The following is an 18283-nucleotide window of genomic DNA, read 5'->3' as shown; positions in this document are numbered from 1 at the left end:
GGATAAACTGCACAAGATTATGAAATGGGATTTTAATTCACAATTAATGTCATTGAGGAATATGGAGTATTTTCCACCAAGCAAGGAGGAGAGTGTAGGAAAATGGTTTAAAAAGGAGTATATTCAATTAAGGGATATTATGGATGGGCAGGATTTGAGAACACTTAAGGATTCAAAGAAGGATAAAAGGGAACTTTTTCTTAAGATAGATGAGTGGAGATATCACCAATTCAAACACTTTGATGAGTGTCTTCCGAAACCCCTGAGAGGGAGAAAGGATTGGAATTAGTTTGAGAGGTTGTTGGAATCACGGGGAGATGGGAGACGGGGCACGGCAAAAGTTTATAAGATTCTCACTGAGTTAGACACGCACATAAAACCAATGTATATAGTAAAATGGGAAAGGGATTTGGGAATAGAGATAGATGAGGATAAACAGAGGAAAATATATAGACTCACACACGAAAATGTAAGCATGAGAGAGGTGGAGGTAAATTATAAGTGTTTGACAAGATGGTACATTACACCGAACGTTGAATGTAAAATGTGTGGGAAAAGAGCACCAGAGTGTTGGCGGGGGTGTGAAATGATGGGTACGTGGTATCGCATATAGTGGGAGTGCCCAAAGATTCAAGGCTTTTTGGAGATAATGGTTAATTTAATAGGGAACATTTCTGGGATAAAGATAGGATTGAATCCAGATGTGTGTCTACTACATAATACAGAGTTACCAGTGAATAAATACAAGGATTTGTGTATATGGTACTATGTGAATGTGGCAAAGGGTTTGATACCTAAGGTTTGGCATAGCTCAGAGGTGCCGAGAGAAAATGATTGGGTAGAGAGAGTTAATCAGATATGTAGGATGGAGAAATTGTATTATATGCAAGAAGACAAGATGGGGTTATATTATAGGAGATGGGGAAAATGGGAAGATTTTGTGCATAAACCGAAGTATATGAAGCAATAGGAAGTGACATGTGAAGTTATCCTTTACCTAGAGAAAGGTGCAATGGAGGAATGCAGAGTGGGGGGGGGGAGATAGAGGGGAAGGGGGGAATGGTCATAAAAGATAGAAGGGGATATAATTAAGGTTTTTGTATGTTATATGAGACTATTGATGAAATATGTTTTCTTTTTATATGGAAAATTAATAAATATTTAAATTAAAAAAAAACAAAAAAAAACAAGACATTCATAATACGGACTATGTTGAGCTAGCGCTCCCTCTAGTTTTCAGCTGTGACAGTGAAATTGTTTTCAGAGGCACAGAGAGATTTAAGAACCCAACAAAGAGCTGGGAATTGTGGGATATGTAGTCCAGAAGGCTGGATTTGCAGAGGGACCGATACTTTCAGAACCACAAGTTCCAGCTGGCTGGAAGAGGAAGTGGAATGCTGGGAGAGGACATATATTGTATATTGGATCCTGGGAGAGGGACTTTCTCTAGGGACAATGGGCTAGAGCTGAGAGAAGGAACCCAGCTGCTGTGAATAGTTAAGTAGGCTGCACGGTCTGGATGGTGTGGAGGGTCTTTGGTGGGTGAGCTACAGACCTGCAAGCAAATTGTCCATCCCAGCTTCCTGTCTGCAGAGTGACTAACTGGAGTCGTGCAATTCAATACCGCCACAGCGGAATCCCAGTGTTGAAAGGTGCTAGGTCAGGCACCCCACGCTGGTTGCAGATTCTGCAGGAGTCTTTTAAGACATCCTGAATCCCTTGATCCATGGTATCATCATGATTTGAGAGCGGGCAGAAGCCCATACTGTGTGCACTCCTCACTAAGGGACACTGCATGCAGACACCCTTTACCACACGTCTTCTAATAAATCAGAAATCTTCACCAGGAATCATTTAGTTATATTATCCACTATTGCTGGTCACCATTGCACAGCAGTCTCCTTGGGCTCCTACTGAGCTAGCTGAAGATCCAAGACACCCTTCTCATCAAGACTCATTTTACTACCTCTCAAGCCAAGGACTCTGTGCCTCACATTTGGGTGTATATTAAAGGGGGGCTCTATTTAGAATGCATTCATAGAGTAGTTCACACATTTAGCTCATACAAAATGTGTTGTCATTTCTGGACCTGTGGCGTTTCTAAGGGAGCAGACTGACACTGAGAAGTCTTTCTTTTCCTTTTCATACCTGGGTTCAAAGGCTCCCTCTGAGTATATTGGAAATATACTACAGAGACTACAAAACAAATGATTACCTTGAGAAGTATTTGCATTAACTGTGGACTAAAAAACCTTTAGTAAATACTCAGTTTCTTTACTGCATTCTGGTGTCTTTGAAAACATGATTTCTTGTGCATTATGTCTGAGCCCAGGGTGTCAAAGGTATTGGGAGGCTTGCAAGGTCAGGGCAGCCTTTGGGGACTGTCATCTTACAGCAGGGGCGGACTGACCATTTGGAAACTCGGGCACTGCCCGAGGGCCCGGAGTCAGTAGGGGGCCCCATGAGATGCCCCTGGTACCTTTTTCATAAGCTTTTTTGAGTTTTGGCAAAGCCACAGGGGCCCTATGATCCCCTATTGCCCGGGGGCCCTATGAGTTGTCAGTCCACCACTGCCTTACAGCAACCTCACTACATTTGGAGGCTTATCCGGGTTACCCCTCATTGTTGGCCCTAGCAAGCAGACTGATGAGCCGAGAGATGGAGAATGGATGGACCCAGCTGCAGTGGCCTTGTGGGACCAGGAACAAGGTAGTCGAATGGAGTTGTGTATGGTGGCACAAATACCTGGGAGTGAATGGGTTGGGAGATCCGGCAGCTAGTGAAGAGAGCTGTACCAGAGCAAGGGGCTTTTTTCCTTGACATGAAGACTGAGTTTGGCCTAGGTTGCACCCATGCCCTGCTAGAGTGGAGAGAGGCTATACCGGCTTGCTTCAAAAAGGACACTGTAAGTTTGGCGGAAGGGTATGAGGCTCGAATAATACCCCTGATGTCCGTTGGAGGCTCAATAGAGGATCACTTGTGGGATGGAACAGTGAGTCAGGTGTAGGTGGAGGGGTTGCGAGGAGTTCTATATCAGGAACAGGATGGTGCCTTTCACCCCTTTGCCTATGTGAGTCAAAGCTTGACTTTGTGTGAGAAGAATTACCCAGTGTAGAAACTGGAGTTTCTGGCCTTGAAATGTGCAGTAGTAGACCAGTTGAAAGATCATTTGTATGGGGCCTCTTTCATGGTAAAGACTGGCAATAATCCTTTGACATACCTACTGTCTTCAGCCAAAATCCAGGCCATAGATGGCTAGCAGCCCTGTCTGGATTCCAGTTCAGCCTGAAATATTGACCTGGAACCACCCTCCACCTGAGGGTGGAGCCCATGCAACCCCTACTCATGAGAACACTGACCTTTCTCTTGAGAAGTTAGGTCCAGCCCAGTTGTCTATGGAGCCTTATCATCTTATTGATGCTGGGAGTCTGAACAGACTCTACTCTTGTGCCCGAAGATCTGTCACCCATCTAACTGGTTGACACCTATCTAACTGAGGCAAAACATATACTCAGATGAACTAATACCTACTAATAAATGACAAAAGCCTGTGCCAGACCCCTCCACCGTTGGGTAGGAGGCGACCTTGACTCGCCCTCTGACTCTACTGGGTGTGCTACGGCTGTAGTCCTAGTTTGTCAACAGCTTGACTGTGAGTCAATGGGAGGTCTATATAAACGGCTTCAACAAAATCCTGAAGTATGCCAGGAATATTCAGTCAATATCCTATACTTGACTTTCCCACTGCAGTCCTCATTCTGGGGATTTCACCTTCTCTTCTTCAGCAAAAGTTGTTGGTATTTCTTCTACAGGCACCAAAATGCTCTCATGACACTAAGCCTAGGAATACTGTGGCACAGGCTGCTTTATATCACTCTCTTTAAGGTGGATTTCCATTAGCAGTGAACAAATCTGCCAAGGTTTGATTCGCAGGCGATTTGTTGAGTCCTGTATGACTTTGCGTGAATTCAACAAAATTTGAACTTATTATTGGACCTCTGTGAAAAAGTCTATGGGGGTGAATCTTGATACTACATTCTGCCTATTTTGAAGGATAATAGGCTAATATATTGTCAAAATTACATAGGTGGCTGGCTAACAAAGCAAAAAAACTATAGTGCCTTGAAAAAGTATTCATACCCCTTAAAATGTTCCACATTTTATCATGTAACAACCAAAAACGGAGATATATTTTATTTGGATGTGATAGACCAACACAAAGTGGCACATAATTGTGAAGTGGTAGAAAAATGATAAATGGTTTTCAACATTTTTTATAAATAAATATCTGAAAAGTTTGACATGCATTTGTATTCAGCCCCCTGTACTCTGATAACCCTAACTAAAATCTAGAGGAGCTAATTGCCTTCAGAAGTCACCTAATTAGTAACTAGAGCCCACCTGTGTGTAAATTAATCTCAGTATAAATACAGCTGTTCTGTGAAGCCCTCAGAGGTTTGTTAGAGAACATTAGTGAACAAACAGCATCATGAAGGCTAAGGAACACACCAGACAGGTCAGGGATGAAGTTGTGGAGTAGTTTAAAGCAGAGTTAGGTTATAAAAAAAATATCCCAAGCTTTAAACATCTCATGGAGCACTGTTCAATCTATCACCCGAAAATGGAAAGAGTACGGCACAACTGCAAACCTACCAAGACATGGCTGTCCACCTAAACTGACAGGCCGGGCAAGGAGAGCATTCATTAGAGAAGCAGCCAAGAGGCCCATGGGAACTCTGGAGGAGCTGCAGAGATCCACAGCTCAGGTAGGAGAATCTGTCCACAAGACAACTATTAGTCGTGCACGCTACAAATCTGGCCTTTATGGAAGAGTGGCAAGAAGAAAGCCATTGTTGGAAGAAAGCCATAAGAAGTCCCGTTTGCAGTTTGCGAGAAGCCATGTGGGGGACACAGCAAACATGTGGAAGAAAGGGCTCTGGTCAGAGGAGACCAAAACTGAACTTTTTGTCTAAAAGCAAAACGCTATGTGTGGCAGAAAACTAACACTGCACATCACCCTGAACACACCATCCCCACCGTGAAACATGGCGGTGGCAGCATCATGTGGTGGGGATGCTTTTCTTCAGCAGGGACAGGGAAGCTGGTCAGAGTTAATGGGAAGTTGGATGGAGACAAATACAGGGCAATCTTAGTAGAAAACCTGTTAGAGTCTGCAAAAGACTTGAGACTGGGGCGGAGGTTAACCTTCCACGCCACACTTTTCACAGATTTATTTGTCACAAACTTTGAAAACTTTTTCTCAGTTTCCTTCCACTTCACAATTATGTGCCACTTTGTGTTGGTCTATCACATAAAATCCCCCCCCCCCAAAAAAAAATTTACGTTTTTGGTTGTAAGATGACAAAATGTGGAAAATTTCAAGGGGGGTGAATACGTTCTCAAGGCACTGTAAATGCTTGAGAAATGCTTTTGAGCTGTATGAGATGTTATGAAACACTATAGATTTACTGGTCATTTCCAGCAACACCATATTCTGTGTTAGGGCTCATTCAGAAGGCCTAGTAGTGCCATCCTGCATGTGGAGCCTTTGGCAGCTGCGTGTGCATCCATTCAGAAGGGCACTATAGATTTACTGGTCATTTCCAGCAACACCATATTCTGTGTTAGGGCTCATTCAGAAGGCCTAGTAGTGCCATCCTGCATGTGGAGCCTTTGGCAGCTGCGTGTGCATCCACTTCCATTGCATGCAGGCAGCCCATAGAAGTGGATGCACATGCAGTGGCTGCAGGGACACAATCACATGTCAAAGTCATGCAGGCAACAGGGTGCATGGATCTGACTGCAGAGCCTCCATGTACCTGCTCCTGTCTGCATGTCAGAATGAGCCCTTACATATTTTGGATGTGTAATTGACTTTTTTAACCTGTCCATGGGGACAAAGAGAAGGCAAATTTATTGAATACCTTCTTCAGCTCTGTGTATACAAAGGAGCGTGGGGGGGGGGGCTCTTGTCCATAATGGGCATGGTACTGACACAGCTCCAGATGGTCTACATTGGCTCACAATTGATATGATCCAAAAACATTTAAACAGTATAAATGTGAATAAAGCACCCGGACCGAATGGCATACACCCATGAGTCCTTAAATAATTGAGCTCTGTCATTTCAAAGCCATTGTTTCTCATTTTTAGGGACTCTTTAATGACTGGCATAGTACCACTGGATTAGTGTAAGGCCAATGTGGTGCCAATATTTAAAAAGGGGTCAAAATCTTTCCCAAGTAATTATAGACCTGTTAGTGTAACTTCTATAGTTGGGAAGATATTGGAGAGTTTAATAAAAGACCACATAGGTGAGTTCTTGCTGGAAAAAATATTTTAAGCAACAGACAGCATGAATTCATGAAAAACAGAAGTTGTCAAACAAATCTGATTTCTTTTTATGAGGGGGTGAGCAAAACCTTGGACAGAGGAGGGCTGTGGACGTGGTATACTTGGACAGAGGGGTGGTGGTGGACGTGGTATACTTGGACAGAGGGGTGGTGGTGGACGTGGTATACTTGGACAGAGGGGTGGTGGTGGACGTGGTATACTTGGACAGAGAGGTGGCGGTGGACGTGGTATACTTGGACAGAGGGGTGGCGGTGGACGTGGTATACTTGGACAGAGGGGTGGCGGTGGATGTGGTATACTTGGACAGAGGGGTGGCGGTGGATGTGGTATACTTGGACAGAGGGGTGGTGGTGGACGTGGTATGCTTGGAATTTGCAACAGCGTTTGACACAGTTCCCCACACACAGCTAAAGTGTAAGGTAAAGTCTACAGGCTTGGAAAAATCTGTATGTAAATGGATAGAAAACTGGCTAAAAGATGGTATTCAGAGAGCAGTGGTTAATGATTCATACTCTGAATGGTCTAGGGGTGTCAGTGGTGTACCCCAAGGTTCAGTGTTATTAGTGGGGTACCCCAAGGTTCAGTGTCATCAGTGGTATACCCCAAGGTTCAGTGTTGGGACCCTTACTTTTTAATATATTTATAAACGATATAGGGTCTGGGGTTATAAATCCCATTTCAGTCTTTGCAGATGACACCAAGCTGTGCCGGGGAATAACGTCCTTACAGGATGTCTCCAACTTACAAGCCGACCTCAATGCACTATTTAATTGGGCAACTATGTGGCAAATGAGGTTTAATGTTTATAAATGTAAGGTTCTGCACTTGGCGGCTAAGAATATGCATGTATCATACATAGTAGGGGGGGGTACAACTGGGGGGGGCAGTCAATGGTGGAGAAGGATCTGGGGGTTCTGGTAGATCACAAGCTTAATAATGACATGCAATGCCAAGCTGCGGTTTCTAAAGCGAGCAAAATCCTCTCTTGTATTAAAAGAGGTATAGACTCCACAGAGAGAGATATATTACCCCCCCTGTACAAATCATTAGTGGCACCTCATCTGGAATATGCAGTTCAGTTTTGGGCAGCAATTCACAAAAAGAACATTGGGGAACTGTAGAAAGTACAGAGAAGGGCAACCAAACTGATACGAGGCATGGAGGAGATCAACTATGAGGAAAGAGTTTATATTCTGATAACAATTAGCCACAAATATTGTACAGCAGCTTGGCAGCTTGGTAAGGCTGCAATGTAAAAGGGAGAGATAAGACAGGTTTTATCTTGAACGAAACAATGGAGTGTAATTTTTGAGAGACAATAGCCACAAATATTGCTCAGTGACTGGACAGTACAAATCAACATGGCAAGGTTGCAATATAAGAGGGGGAGATCTTGAAATACACTTTATGGAGTACTATTTGAGAGACAATAGCCAAAAAAATTGTACAGTGACTGGACAGTATGTAAGCAGCTTGGTAAGGCTGCAATGTAGAAGGAGAGGTGAGGCAGGCATTATCTTAAAATAAACATTACAGCGTATTTTTTGAGATCACAGATATATTAATTATGCATGGATTCCATAGATTTTTCCCTCATGAGGTGCACCAACATTCCGGGTATATTGAGTAATCAAGACGAAAAAGAAAACAAAACATATGGGACTTTATCATTATTAGTTTATTGCGCCTCAGGGAAGGCACGTGATAACGGGACGTAACGCACAGGAACGCGTTGACGTATTTCCGGCGCAGACGCCATCTTGCTACACCCAAAAAGCCCATGCAAGTGCACCCATAGCATGAGGTTTTACAGCTTGTTTTATTCTGTGCAAAAGTGAGTGGGCATTTGGCTATATATGTTTTAAAGGTATATTAAACAGATTTACACTATGGGAGATCTTTTTCTGTCTTTAGCCTGACCTTAATGTGAGCTGGCTGTATCTTACTAAATCATCCCTGGAAGGGACCCTGCTGCTTCTTCCATTAACCTGTGAAGGGGATATCACCACTGCAGACGGATATCATCCTCGAAGGGGGGCCCAAACCATGCAAGGTCACTTTTGTCTTTTAACAGGTGTTTTGGGTTGCTTCAAGGAGGTGAGGGGGCAATTCAGCTGTTTATGAATTATTTCCTATTGATTGTCGTGCATATTCTCTTTATTACCTGCACTAAAGTCGTTAGAATATTTGGTGTTTACGCACCTTTGAACTTTTTTCTTGCTTCGTGCGACATTTCAAAAAAAATATTTTTTTTGGTTAATCATTTCTTGTGATATCATTTTTATAATATATATTTATTTTTTATCATAATTTTGTCTTTCAAGCACTGCACTTGTCACTACTGTGTGATATTTAATCCCATATTTAGGGATTCACAGAGTTTTTCACCTATTTTTCAGTTTTATTTAGCAAATTTATAGCCTCTGTGGTCACTATTATTGTTAGAGTGATAATTGATCCCACATTTAGGGATTCCCTATTTTTTATTTTTATTATATTTATCAATATATTTCACTTTATTGCAGTCCCATTAGGACTTTTTTTTATCTTTTTCACTGGCGTCTATATTTTTCAACATTTATTCACTTTTCCATCTCAATAAGGATCCCCTAGTGGATCAGTTCACTTCATAATTGGTGAGTGAGTGGTATATTTATCCACTGAATGCACTGAGGATAATGATTAGTCACAACTAACATATGTTTGATGTGAGTTATATTGTGTTTTAATACCGTTATGAATTATTATTTTTTATTTTGGGATGAGCTAGTACATAAGATATGGCAATATTTAGAGTAGCGCTGTACCATACTTTTTACAATCTGCAAATTATAAATTTGGTATATGGTTGGGTGTTAGCAGCTCCCTCGTCTTAATTATCATTTGTGATATTTAGTAGCGCAGGAGGTCCTTACTGAGTTTATTGGTTTATCTACGAATTTCAAGTACTGAAAAACACCAGTACATGTATGTGCAAAATACATTCCCACTGCTCCTCTACAAATGGCTGTTTAATTAATTAGAATAAAAATTAATCTGTGTTATATCTATTGCTCTTGGCAGACAGTGAGAACTGTATGAAATGCCCAGAGGAAGAATGGCCCAATGAGAAGAAGGATCGATGTATTCCAAAACTCCTTGAATTCCTTTCCTACACTGATGGCATTTCTAAAGTATCCCTAACAGTTTCTGGTTTACTCTGCATTGTGACTGTTGCAATAAAGGGGATTTTTATCACCTATCGGAACACCCCCATCGTTAAAGCTAATAACAGAAATCTGAGTTTTGTTCTCCTTGTCTCTATCTCCTTGAGTCTCCTCTGTGTGTTCTTGTTCCTTGGCCAGCCACTGGATATAACCTGTATACTCCGTGTCATGACATTTGGCGTCATCTTCTCCATAGCCATCTCCTCTCTTCTTGCTAAAACAATCATTGTTTACATCGCTTTCAAAGCCACCAAACCTGGCAGCTACTGGAAGAAATGGATTGGAACCAAACTGGCCAATTCCATAGTATCCGTGTGTTCATCCATTCAAGTAATAATATGTATCATTTGGATGTCCTCTTCTCACCCTTATATGGAAATGGACACTCACTCTTATCAGGACAAGATCGTCATTCAGTGTAATGAAGGGTCTGTTATCGGGTTCTACTCTGTGTTGGGTTATATGGGGTTTCTGGCAGCTGTGAGTTTTCTTCTGGCTTTCATGGTGAGGACATTACCGGACAGTTTTAATGAGGCCAAATACATCACCTTCAGCATGCTGGTGTTCTGCAGTGTGTGGATTACCATGATCCCGGCCTATCTGAGCACCAGAGGGAAATACATGGTGGCTGTGGAGATATTCGCTATATTGGCCTCAAGCGCTGGACTTCTAAGCTGTATATTTTTTCCAAAGTGTTTCATTATCCTATTTAAACCTGAATTGAATAGACAATTACATTTACATGATAGAAAAATAGACAAGAGGAACTACTCTTAGGGATCTGTTTATAAATGTTTTCATAAAAGATTCACACAGCTTTAACCAAATCTAATGAGATTCAAGTGGAAAATAATGTTAATCATGCGTGAAAGTTGTGTGAATCTAGTGTAATATTTAAAAATACTGTGTTAGGCCGATGGCAATGAAACCTGGGGCTGGAAATGGGTGATGGTTTTGTGTTCAAATTAATGTCACGGTTACGTTGGTGTAGTCCCTGAAGGACATTAGGCAGCTTCTGCAAATGAGGGAGCTACTACAATCCCACAGGGTTTTGTATTCAAAACCCTGATCTAAAAATTGGAAAGCCGTACCAAATAGTTTGAGTCCAAAATTAAGTTTATTTCAAAAGTCAATTGGGCAATGTTGAATTAATTAATCTGGTGACTTAGATGTAACTAATGAATTAAGACATGTTGCTGTGTCCACAGGTAAAACATTCTAATTCATTAGTTACATCTATGTCACCAGATTGTCAGCCCTATATTTTGTGAAGCCTTGGTGGTGGGGCTGATGTTGTACCCCACTGGCTGTTTTATCCATTTAATATTTGAAATAAACCTCATTTTGCACACAAACTATTAGTGTGGCACTTCAATATCCAGATTTTTTTAATAAACCACCTAGTGTCCTTCTGTTAAAGTTCTCTTTATAGCGACCTCTCCTTACAGCAGCTGTCTCTGATATTACCCATACTGAGCCCTAAGTGTCTTTTCATTCAAAAAAATTAGATTTAAGAAAGTTCATTCAAAGTTCTAATAGTTAATGGGGCCAAATCAACATTTGTTTTTGACTGTAGTGATAGAAAAAAAAAATCTAAGGAACAAGATGGACAGATGTGGTTTGCATTTTCAAATTAAATGTTATAAGCAAACGAAAGTTGGAAGTTCTTTTGAGTGATTTTTGTCATGTTCCTGTTGGCATTATTAAATTTACTGGCAAGATTTTTCTTACAAAATATTCATATAAAAATCTATTGTTGTATAGCCAGCTTAAAGAATTATTATTATACAGTATTTATATAGCACTAAACGGTTTGCTCAGTGCTGTACATTATAGTGGGGGACAGTACATGAGGCAATTCAGCAACAAGACAATAACACGAGGGGTTCGAGGGCCCTGCTCTTTTGAGCTTACAATCTAGGAGGGAGGGGATAGTGGTACAGGAGGAAGTGGGGGATGGAGTGGTGGGAGGAGTGGAGGAGATCAGCTGTTAGGTGAGGGTGGGGTAGGCTTCCCTGAAGAGATGGGTTTTCAGGGTGCGCCTAAAGGTGAGGAGGGTAGGTGATAGTCTGATGGATTGGGGTAGTGAGTTCCAGAGGATGGGGGAAGTCCTGGAGAAGTCCTGCAGTCGGGCGTGGGAGGTGGAGACCAGGGAGCTAGAAAGTAGGAGGTCTAATGAGGAGCGAAGATTACGGGTAGGGTGGTATTTGGGTATCAGGTCGGTGAGGTAGTTTGGGGCAGCATTATGAATGGCTTTGTATGTCTGTGTTAGAAGTTTGAATTTAATGCGTTGGGCAATCAGGAGCCAGTGGAGGGAATGACAGAGGGGGGTGGTAGAAGCGGAGCGGTTGGTAAGGTGGATGAGTCTGGCTGCTGAGTTCAGGATAGACTGAAGCAGGGATAGTCTGTGATGAGGTAGGCCAGTGAGGAGGGAGTTGCAGTAGTCCAGACGTGAGATAATAAGGGAGTGAACGAGTAGTTTAGTAGTGTCTGGGGTTAGGAACGAATGTATTTTGGAGATGTTGCGGAGGTGGAGCCTGCATGAGTTTGCCATTGATTGGACATGGGGTTGGACGGACAGGTTTGAGTCTAGAGTGACACCTAGGACTTTGGCTTGTGGGGTGGGACTGATGGTGGCGTTGTTGGTCGTGATGGAGAGGGTGGGGGGGGGGCGCGGGCTGGGGGGAAAATCAGGAGCTCGGTTTTGTAAAGGTTCAATTTGAGGAAATGGAGCGACATCCAGTCTGATATGTCATTTAGTAGTTGGGTGATACGGACGGAGACTGAAGGGGTGAGGCGAGGGGTGGAGAGGTACATTTGTGTGTCATTGGCGTAGAGGTGATAGTTGAAGCCGTGGGAGTGTATCAGTCTGCCCACCCGACTACATCATTCTTTTATAGAGTTCTGTGAAGGAGAGAACTACAACTTCCATCAGCCCTTGTGGATGACAGCTTGTAGTTCTCAATGAACTACCCGGGTGCTGGTGAACACTCTAATAGTTCATTGATTCTTCCTGTCGTTCAGTAACTGCCTGCCAGTATGAAGTACAGGCAGACAGGTACACAGAGAGTCTGCAGGAGCCTTGCACTGCACCCACGACCTAATGATTATGGTTGCAATTCTTTACAGGCTCCTAATAAAAAAAAACAAATGCACATTTTTTACCTGAAAAAAGATGTGCATTTATTGTTTTTTTTAAGGTGAAATTATCCTTTAAGAATCAGCATGTAAATGTATGAACAGGAGCCAAGGGCTTCACCGGCAGGCTGGAATTGTGAGTATGGAGAAAAATGAGCAAAAAAATTGGAAAGATTGTTTTAGTCCTGAACATAATAAAGATAACAGATCAACAGAAGACTTTATACATTCCCCTAATAGACAATTCAATAGACAGTGAAGGATATCTCTAGACTTGTCAAGTATAAAGATCTTGTTTGGGGGCTGCTCTGTTCTCTTTTTAAATTGTAATAAAATGATCCTCAAGCTTCCTAGGAAAGTAAACAATGTAAGGAATACAGATAGGTCATGGCAGGTCCTGTTTTGGGACTACAATCTGACCTCTTAGTTATCCTGTGCTTTTCCCCAGCATGGTATATGGTTATCTGCCCATATTCATCTTCTCCTTGGTTCCCCACCTTTCCTTTCACTAATGGAAGGGAAGACTAATATAGTACCTGATACTTCCAGGTATGGGGATTTGTGGTTTACGCCCCTTGCTCCCATGTGACAACACTGGTGCATGGTGATTGGCTGCTCAGGCATCTAGCACTGTCATTTGGGGTCAGAGAGAGATGCTTGCCTTGTGTGAGCTCCAAGTCCGGTTGTGTAGCCGGGATCTTCACTCTTCTCTTATCTGGAGGATGAACAATTATCAGTTATCCAACAATAAGCATTCATGTACACAGACACTTATATTTTCAAAGGTGCATTGCTTCATTTTAATATGTAAAGATGTTCAACAAATATTCCCAATCACAGGAGATTACATGTTCACATGTGTGAATCAATGGTGGAGAAGCATCTGGGAGTTTTGGTAGATCACAAGTTTAACCTCTTGCCGTCCGCCTGCTGTTTATAAACGGCAGGGCGGTGGCAGTCCAAGGTCGGGTTGCCGTTCCTAAACGGCACCCGCCTTTTCTAGCTGTGCGCGCTCCCTAGGAGCGCGCACCACCGTGATCCGGTGTCCGCTGTGTCCTCCGGACACAGTGAAACACCGATTGTCGGACGGGACCTCTGTACGAGGTCCCGGTCATGTGATCACTGATTGGCGAATCAGTGATCACATGCAAAGTAGTAAGCAAGATGTCACTTGTGACATCATTGCTTACTACGTGTGAAATCTGTGAATGATCACAGAGGTCACATGGTACAAGGCTATTCACAACAGCCTTGTACCATGTGACAAGCTGTGACCAATCACAGCTCACTCAGTATTTCTCAATGACTGCAAGAATGCAGACAGAGAGAAAGAGAAATGATTGCTTTTACATCCTATATGGGTGTAAAAGCAATCAGTGTAAAAAAAAAAAAAAATCTTCATCACCCCCCACAAGTAGTACAGTGTCACCATGGTGACACTGTACTGCTAGGGTGACAGTATGTAAAAATAAAAAATAAAAATAAAAAATAATATAAAAAAAAATAAAATAAAAATGTAAAAAAAAATGTTTAAAAATAATAATGTATAGTTATAAACTAATTTGGATTTTTTTTTTTTACTAAAAAAATAACGGAATAAATTTTGGCCAAGATTTAGGATGAAATATTATTTATTTGCAAAATTTTATTAAAAAAAAACACTTTTTTTCAAAATTTTTGGACTTTTTCATTTACATAGTAAAAAAAATAAAAATCCCAGCGGTGAATAAATACCACCAAAATAAAGCTTTATCTGTCTCAAAAAAATGGTAAAAAATTCATATGGGTACAGTATTGCATGACCGCGCAATTGTCATTCAAAGTGTGATAGCGCTGAAAGCTGAAAATTGCCCTGGACAGGAAGGGGGGAAAGTGTCCGGACAGGAAGTGGTTAATAATGACATGCAATGCCAAGCTGAGGTTTCAAAAGCAAGAAAAATCCTTTCTTGTATTAAAAGAGGTATAGACTCCAGAGAGAGAGATATCACCCCCCCTCCCCCGGTACAAATCATTAGTGACACCTCATCTGGAATATGCAGTTCAGTTTTGGGCACCAATTCACAAAAAGGACATTGGGGAACTGGAGAAAGTACAGAAAGGAGCAACCAAACTGATAAGAGGCATGGAGGAGCTCAGCTATGAGGAAAGATTAGAGGAACTGAATGTATTCTCTACTGAGAAGAGGAGATTAAGGGGGGATATGATCTCCATGTATAATACATAAGGGGGGATATGATCTCCATGTATAATACATAAGGGGGGATATGATCTCCATGTATAATACATAAGGGGGGATATGATCTCCATGTATAATACATAAGGGGGGATATGATCTCCATGTATAATACATAAGGGGGGGATATGATCTCCATGTATAATACATAAGGGGGGATATGATCTCCATGTATAATACATAAGGGGGGGATATGATCTCCATGTATAATACATAAGGGGGGATATGATCTCCATGTATAATACATAAGGGGGGATATGATCTCCATGTATAATACATAAGGGGGGATATGATCGCCATGTATAATACATAAGGGGGGATATGATCACCATGTATAATACATAAGGGGGATATGATCTCCATGTATAATACATAAGAGGGGATATGATCTCCATGTATAATACATAAGGGGGGATATGATCTCCATGTATAATACATAAGGGGGGATATGATCACCATGTATAATACATAAGGGGGATATGATCTCCATGTATAATACATAAGGGGGGATATGATCTCCATGTATAATACATAAGGGGGGATATGATCTCCATGTATAATACATAAGGGGGGATATGATCTCCATGTATAATACATAAGGGGGATATGATCTCCATGTATAATACATAAGGGGGGATATGATCTCCATGTATAATACATAAGGGGGGATATGATCTCCATGTATAATACATAAGGGGGGATATGATCTCCATGTATAATACATAAGGGGGGATATGATCTCCATGTATAATACATAAGGGGGGATATGATCTCCATGTATAATACATAAGGGGGATATGATCTCCATGTATAATACATAAGGGGGGATATGATCTCCATGTATAATACATAAGGTGGGAATATGATCTCCATGTATAATACATAAGGGGGATATGATCTCCATTAGAGATGAGCGAAGTATTCAAAAATTCGATTAGACTGATTCGGCGAATTCGTGGAAAAATTTTGATTCGAGTCGAATATATTCGCTGCGAATTTAACTTATAAAAGGGTGTTTCTAGGCTTCAGAGAGCCTTTATATTAGTGCAGAACACTGTACCTTTAATTTAAATGCCCTTGGAGTCTGCTGGGGAAGAGAAATAATACTGACAGTCAGTATGACATGCAGATGAGTGCCGTCGATCTTAGAATCACCGCACACTTCACTCATTTGGGCAGTCACGGGGCCAAAACCAGAGTGTGGAGCCACAGTGTGGCGGTGGAGGCAGCAGCAATGGGAGGCCATACAGCACCCTATGACAAAAATGGAAACCACCAGCAGTGTGAGGAGACCTGAAAGTGGCACATGGCAGAGTGTGGCGATGGAGACAGCAGCAATGGGAGGCCGTACAGGGACCCATGACACACTCTGGACCTGGCAGCAGCATGAGGAGGCGGTACAGGGGCCCATGCCAGATTACGGGCCTGGCAGCAGCATGAGGAGTTGGTACGGGGGCCCATGGCAGATTACGGGCCTGGCAGCAGCAATGGGAGGCCGTACAGGGACCCATGACACACTCTGGACCTGGCAGCAGCATGGGGAGGTGGTACAGGGGCCCATGACAGATTACGGGCCTGGCAGCAGCATGAGGAGTCGGTACGGGGGCCCATGACACACTCTGGACCTGGCAGCAGCATGAGGAGGCGGTACAGGGGCGCATGACAGATTACGAGCCTGGCAGCAGCAACTTGGACAGGAGGACGTTCAGCTTCTGCACCGTCGGGTGCGTGCTCGCAAACTGTTGTCTCTTGGAAACGGATTCCAAGAAAGACTGCTGACGGAATCCGTGAAGAGGAGTAGCAGGAGAAGGAGCATCTGAACGAGCGGAATATGCCAACAAGCGACAACAGGGGCCCATGACAGATTACGGGCCTGGCAGCAGCATGAGGAGTCGGTACGGGGGCCCATGGCAGATTAGGGGCCTGGCAGCAGCTATGGGAGGCCCGTAATCTGCCAGCACCCTATGACAAAAAATGGAACACACCAGCAGTGTGAGGAGACCTGAAAGTGGCACATGGCAGAGTGTGGCGATGGAGACAGCAGCAATGGGAGGCCGTACAGGGACCCATGAGAGACTCTGGACTTGGCAGCAGCATGAGGAGGCGGTATAGGGGCCCATGGCAGATTAGGGGCCTGGCAGCAGCTATGGGAGGCCCGTAATCTGCCAGCATCCTATGACAAAAAATGGAACACACCAGCAGTGTGAGGAGACCTGAAAGTGGCACATGTTTGGGGCATGATTCATGGCGGATTTAGTCAGTTGTGTCAGGAACTGGTGGTTTGAAATCCAGACTAATCCACGCCTGAGTCATTTTCACAAACGTGAGTCTCTCCACACTTTGGGTGGACAGTCGTGTCCTCCACGGAGTTGCAATACCTCCTGCCGCACTAAACACGCGCTCCGATGCCACGCTACTGGCCGGGCATGACAGCCTTTCAAGGGCAAATTCAGCTAGTTGGGGCCAAAGGTCAAGTTTCGTTGCCCAGTAGTCAAGGGGATTGTCTACCTCGGTTGGCAGGGTGCTGTCCAAGTAGGCCTAAGCCTGTTGTTTGAGGTCCTGCTCCAGGTCCACCTGATGCTGCTGCTGCTGCTGCTGCTGCTGCGGCTGGTTAGTAGTTTCCTCACTGCGCTGGTGAAGAAAGCTACTCATCATCGACTGCAGACTGAGGCAGCTGCTGCTGGTGGAGCTGCCGCTGCTCCTACCACCCCACCCCTCCCCTGCTGCCATGGCAGCGGAACGCGAGCGCACAGGGCCCACAGTGTCTGAGGATGGACGTTGGCGCAGACAGGCAGAGACCAGCTGACTACATAGGTGGTTTTTATAGTACGTTATTTTGGCCTCCCTCTCAGCAGGTGTGAAAAAGGCCACCATTTTTGAACGGTAGCGAGGGTCCAACAAGGTGGACAGCCAAAAGTCATCCCTCTGTCTGATGGTTATTATTCGGCTGTCGCTACGCAAGCAAGCGAGCATGCTATGGGCCATTTGTGCCAAGGAATGCGAGGGACTCCCTGCCTCCATCTCCACAGCATACTGCCACGGTGCGTCTGGGTCCTCTGTCTCCTCTTCCTCCTCCTCTACCAGATGCTCCTGCTCCTCCACTCCTGTCCGCTGAGTGGAAAAACCACCCAGTTCACTCAATAATTCCTGAGCACCAATGACCTCCTCTACCTCCTCCTCTTCTTCCTGTCCTGCCCCCACAGGGGTCATGTGGCGTTGAGATCTGTGCGCCACGTCTACCGCACCCTGACCAGCCATTGTTAACAGCATTTGTTCCAGGACGTGCAACAGAGGAATGACGTCGTTCATCCCATAGTCCTGCCGACTCACGAATAGCGTGGCCTCCTCAAAG

At 43.5% G+C, this 18283-nt stretch overlaps 1 protein-coding gene across 1 annotated transcript in view; it reads left to right on the top strand.

The window, feature by feature from the left end:
* The window catches only part of LOC149445869 (vomeronasal type-2 receptor 26-like), an 88437-nt gene extending 78100 nt beyond the window's left edge, over positions 1 to 10337 (top strand). Inside the window, exon 6 of the mRNA XM_089653318.1 lies at positions 9418 to 10337. Within this exon, the coding sequence (XP_089509444.1) occupies positions 9418 to 10337 (920 nt within the window). The remainder of the gene's footprint in view (positions 1 to 9417) is intronic.
* The last annotated feature ends 7946 nt before the right edge of the window (positions 10338 to 18283 follow it).

The sequence above is a fragment of the Staurois parvus genome, unplaced genomic scaffold (assembly GCF_062004578.1).
Source record: "Staurois parvus isolate SC_StPar_1 unplaced genomic scaffold, SC_StPar_1.0 ptg000706l, whole genome shotgun sequence".
NCBI classification, from domain to species: Eukaryota; Metazoa; Chordata; class Amphibia; order Anura; family Ranidae; genus Staurois; species Staurois parvus.
This window is presented reverse-complemented; position numbering and strand designations above follow the sequence as displayed.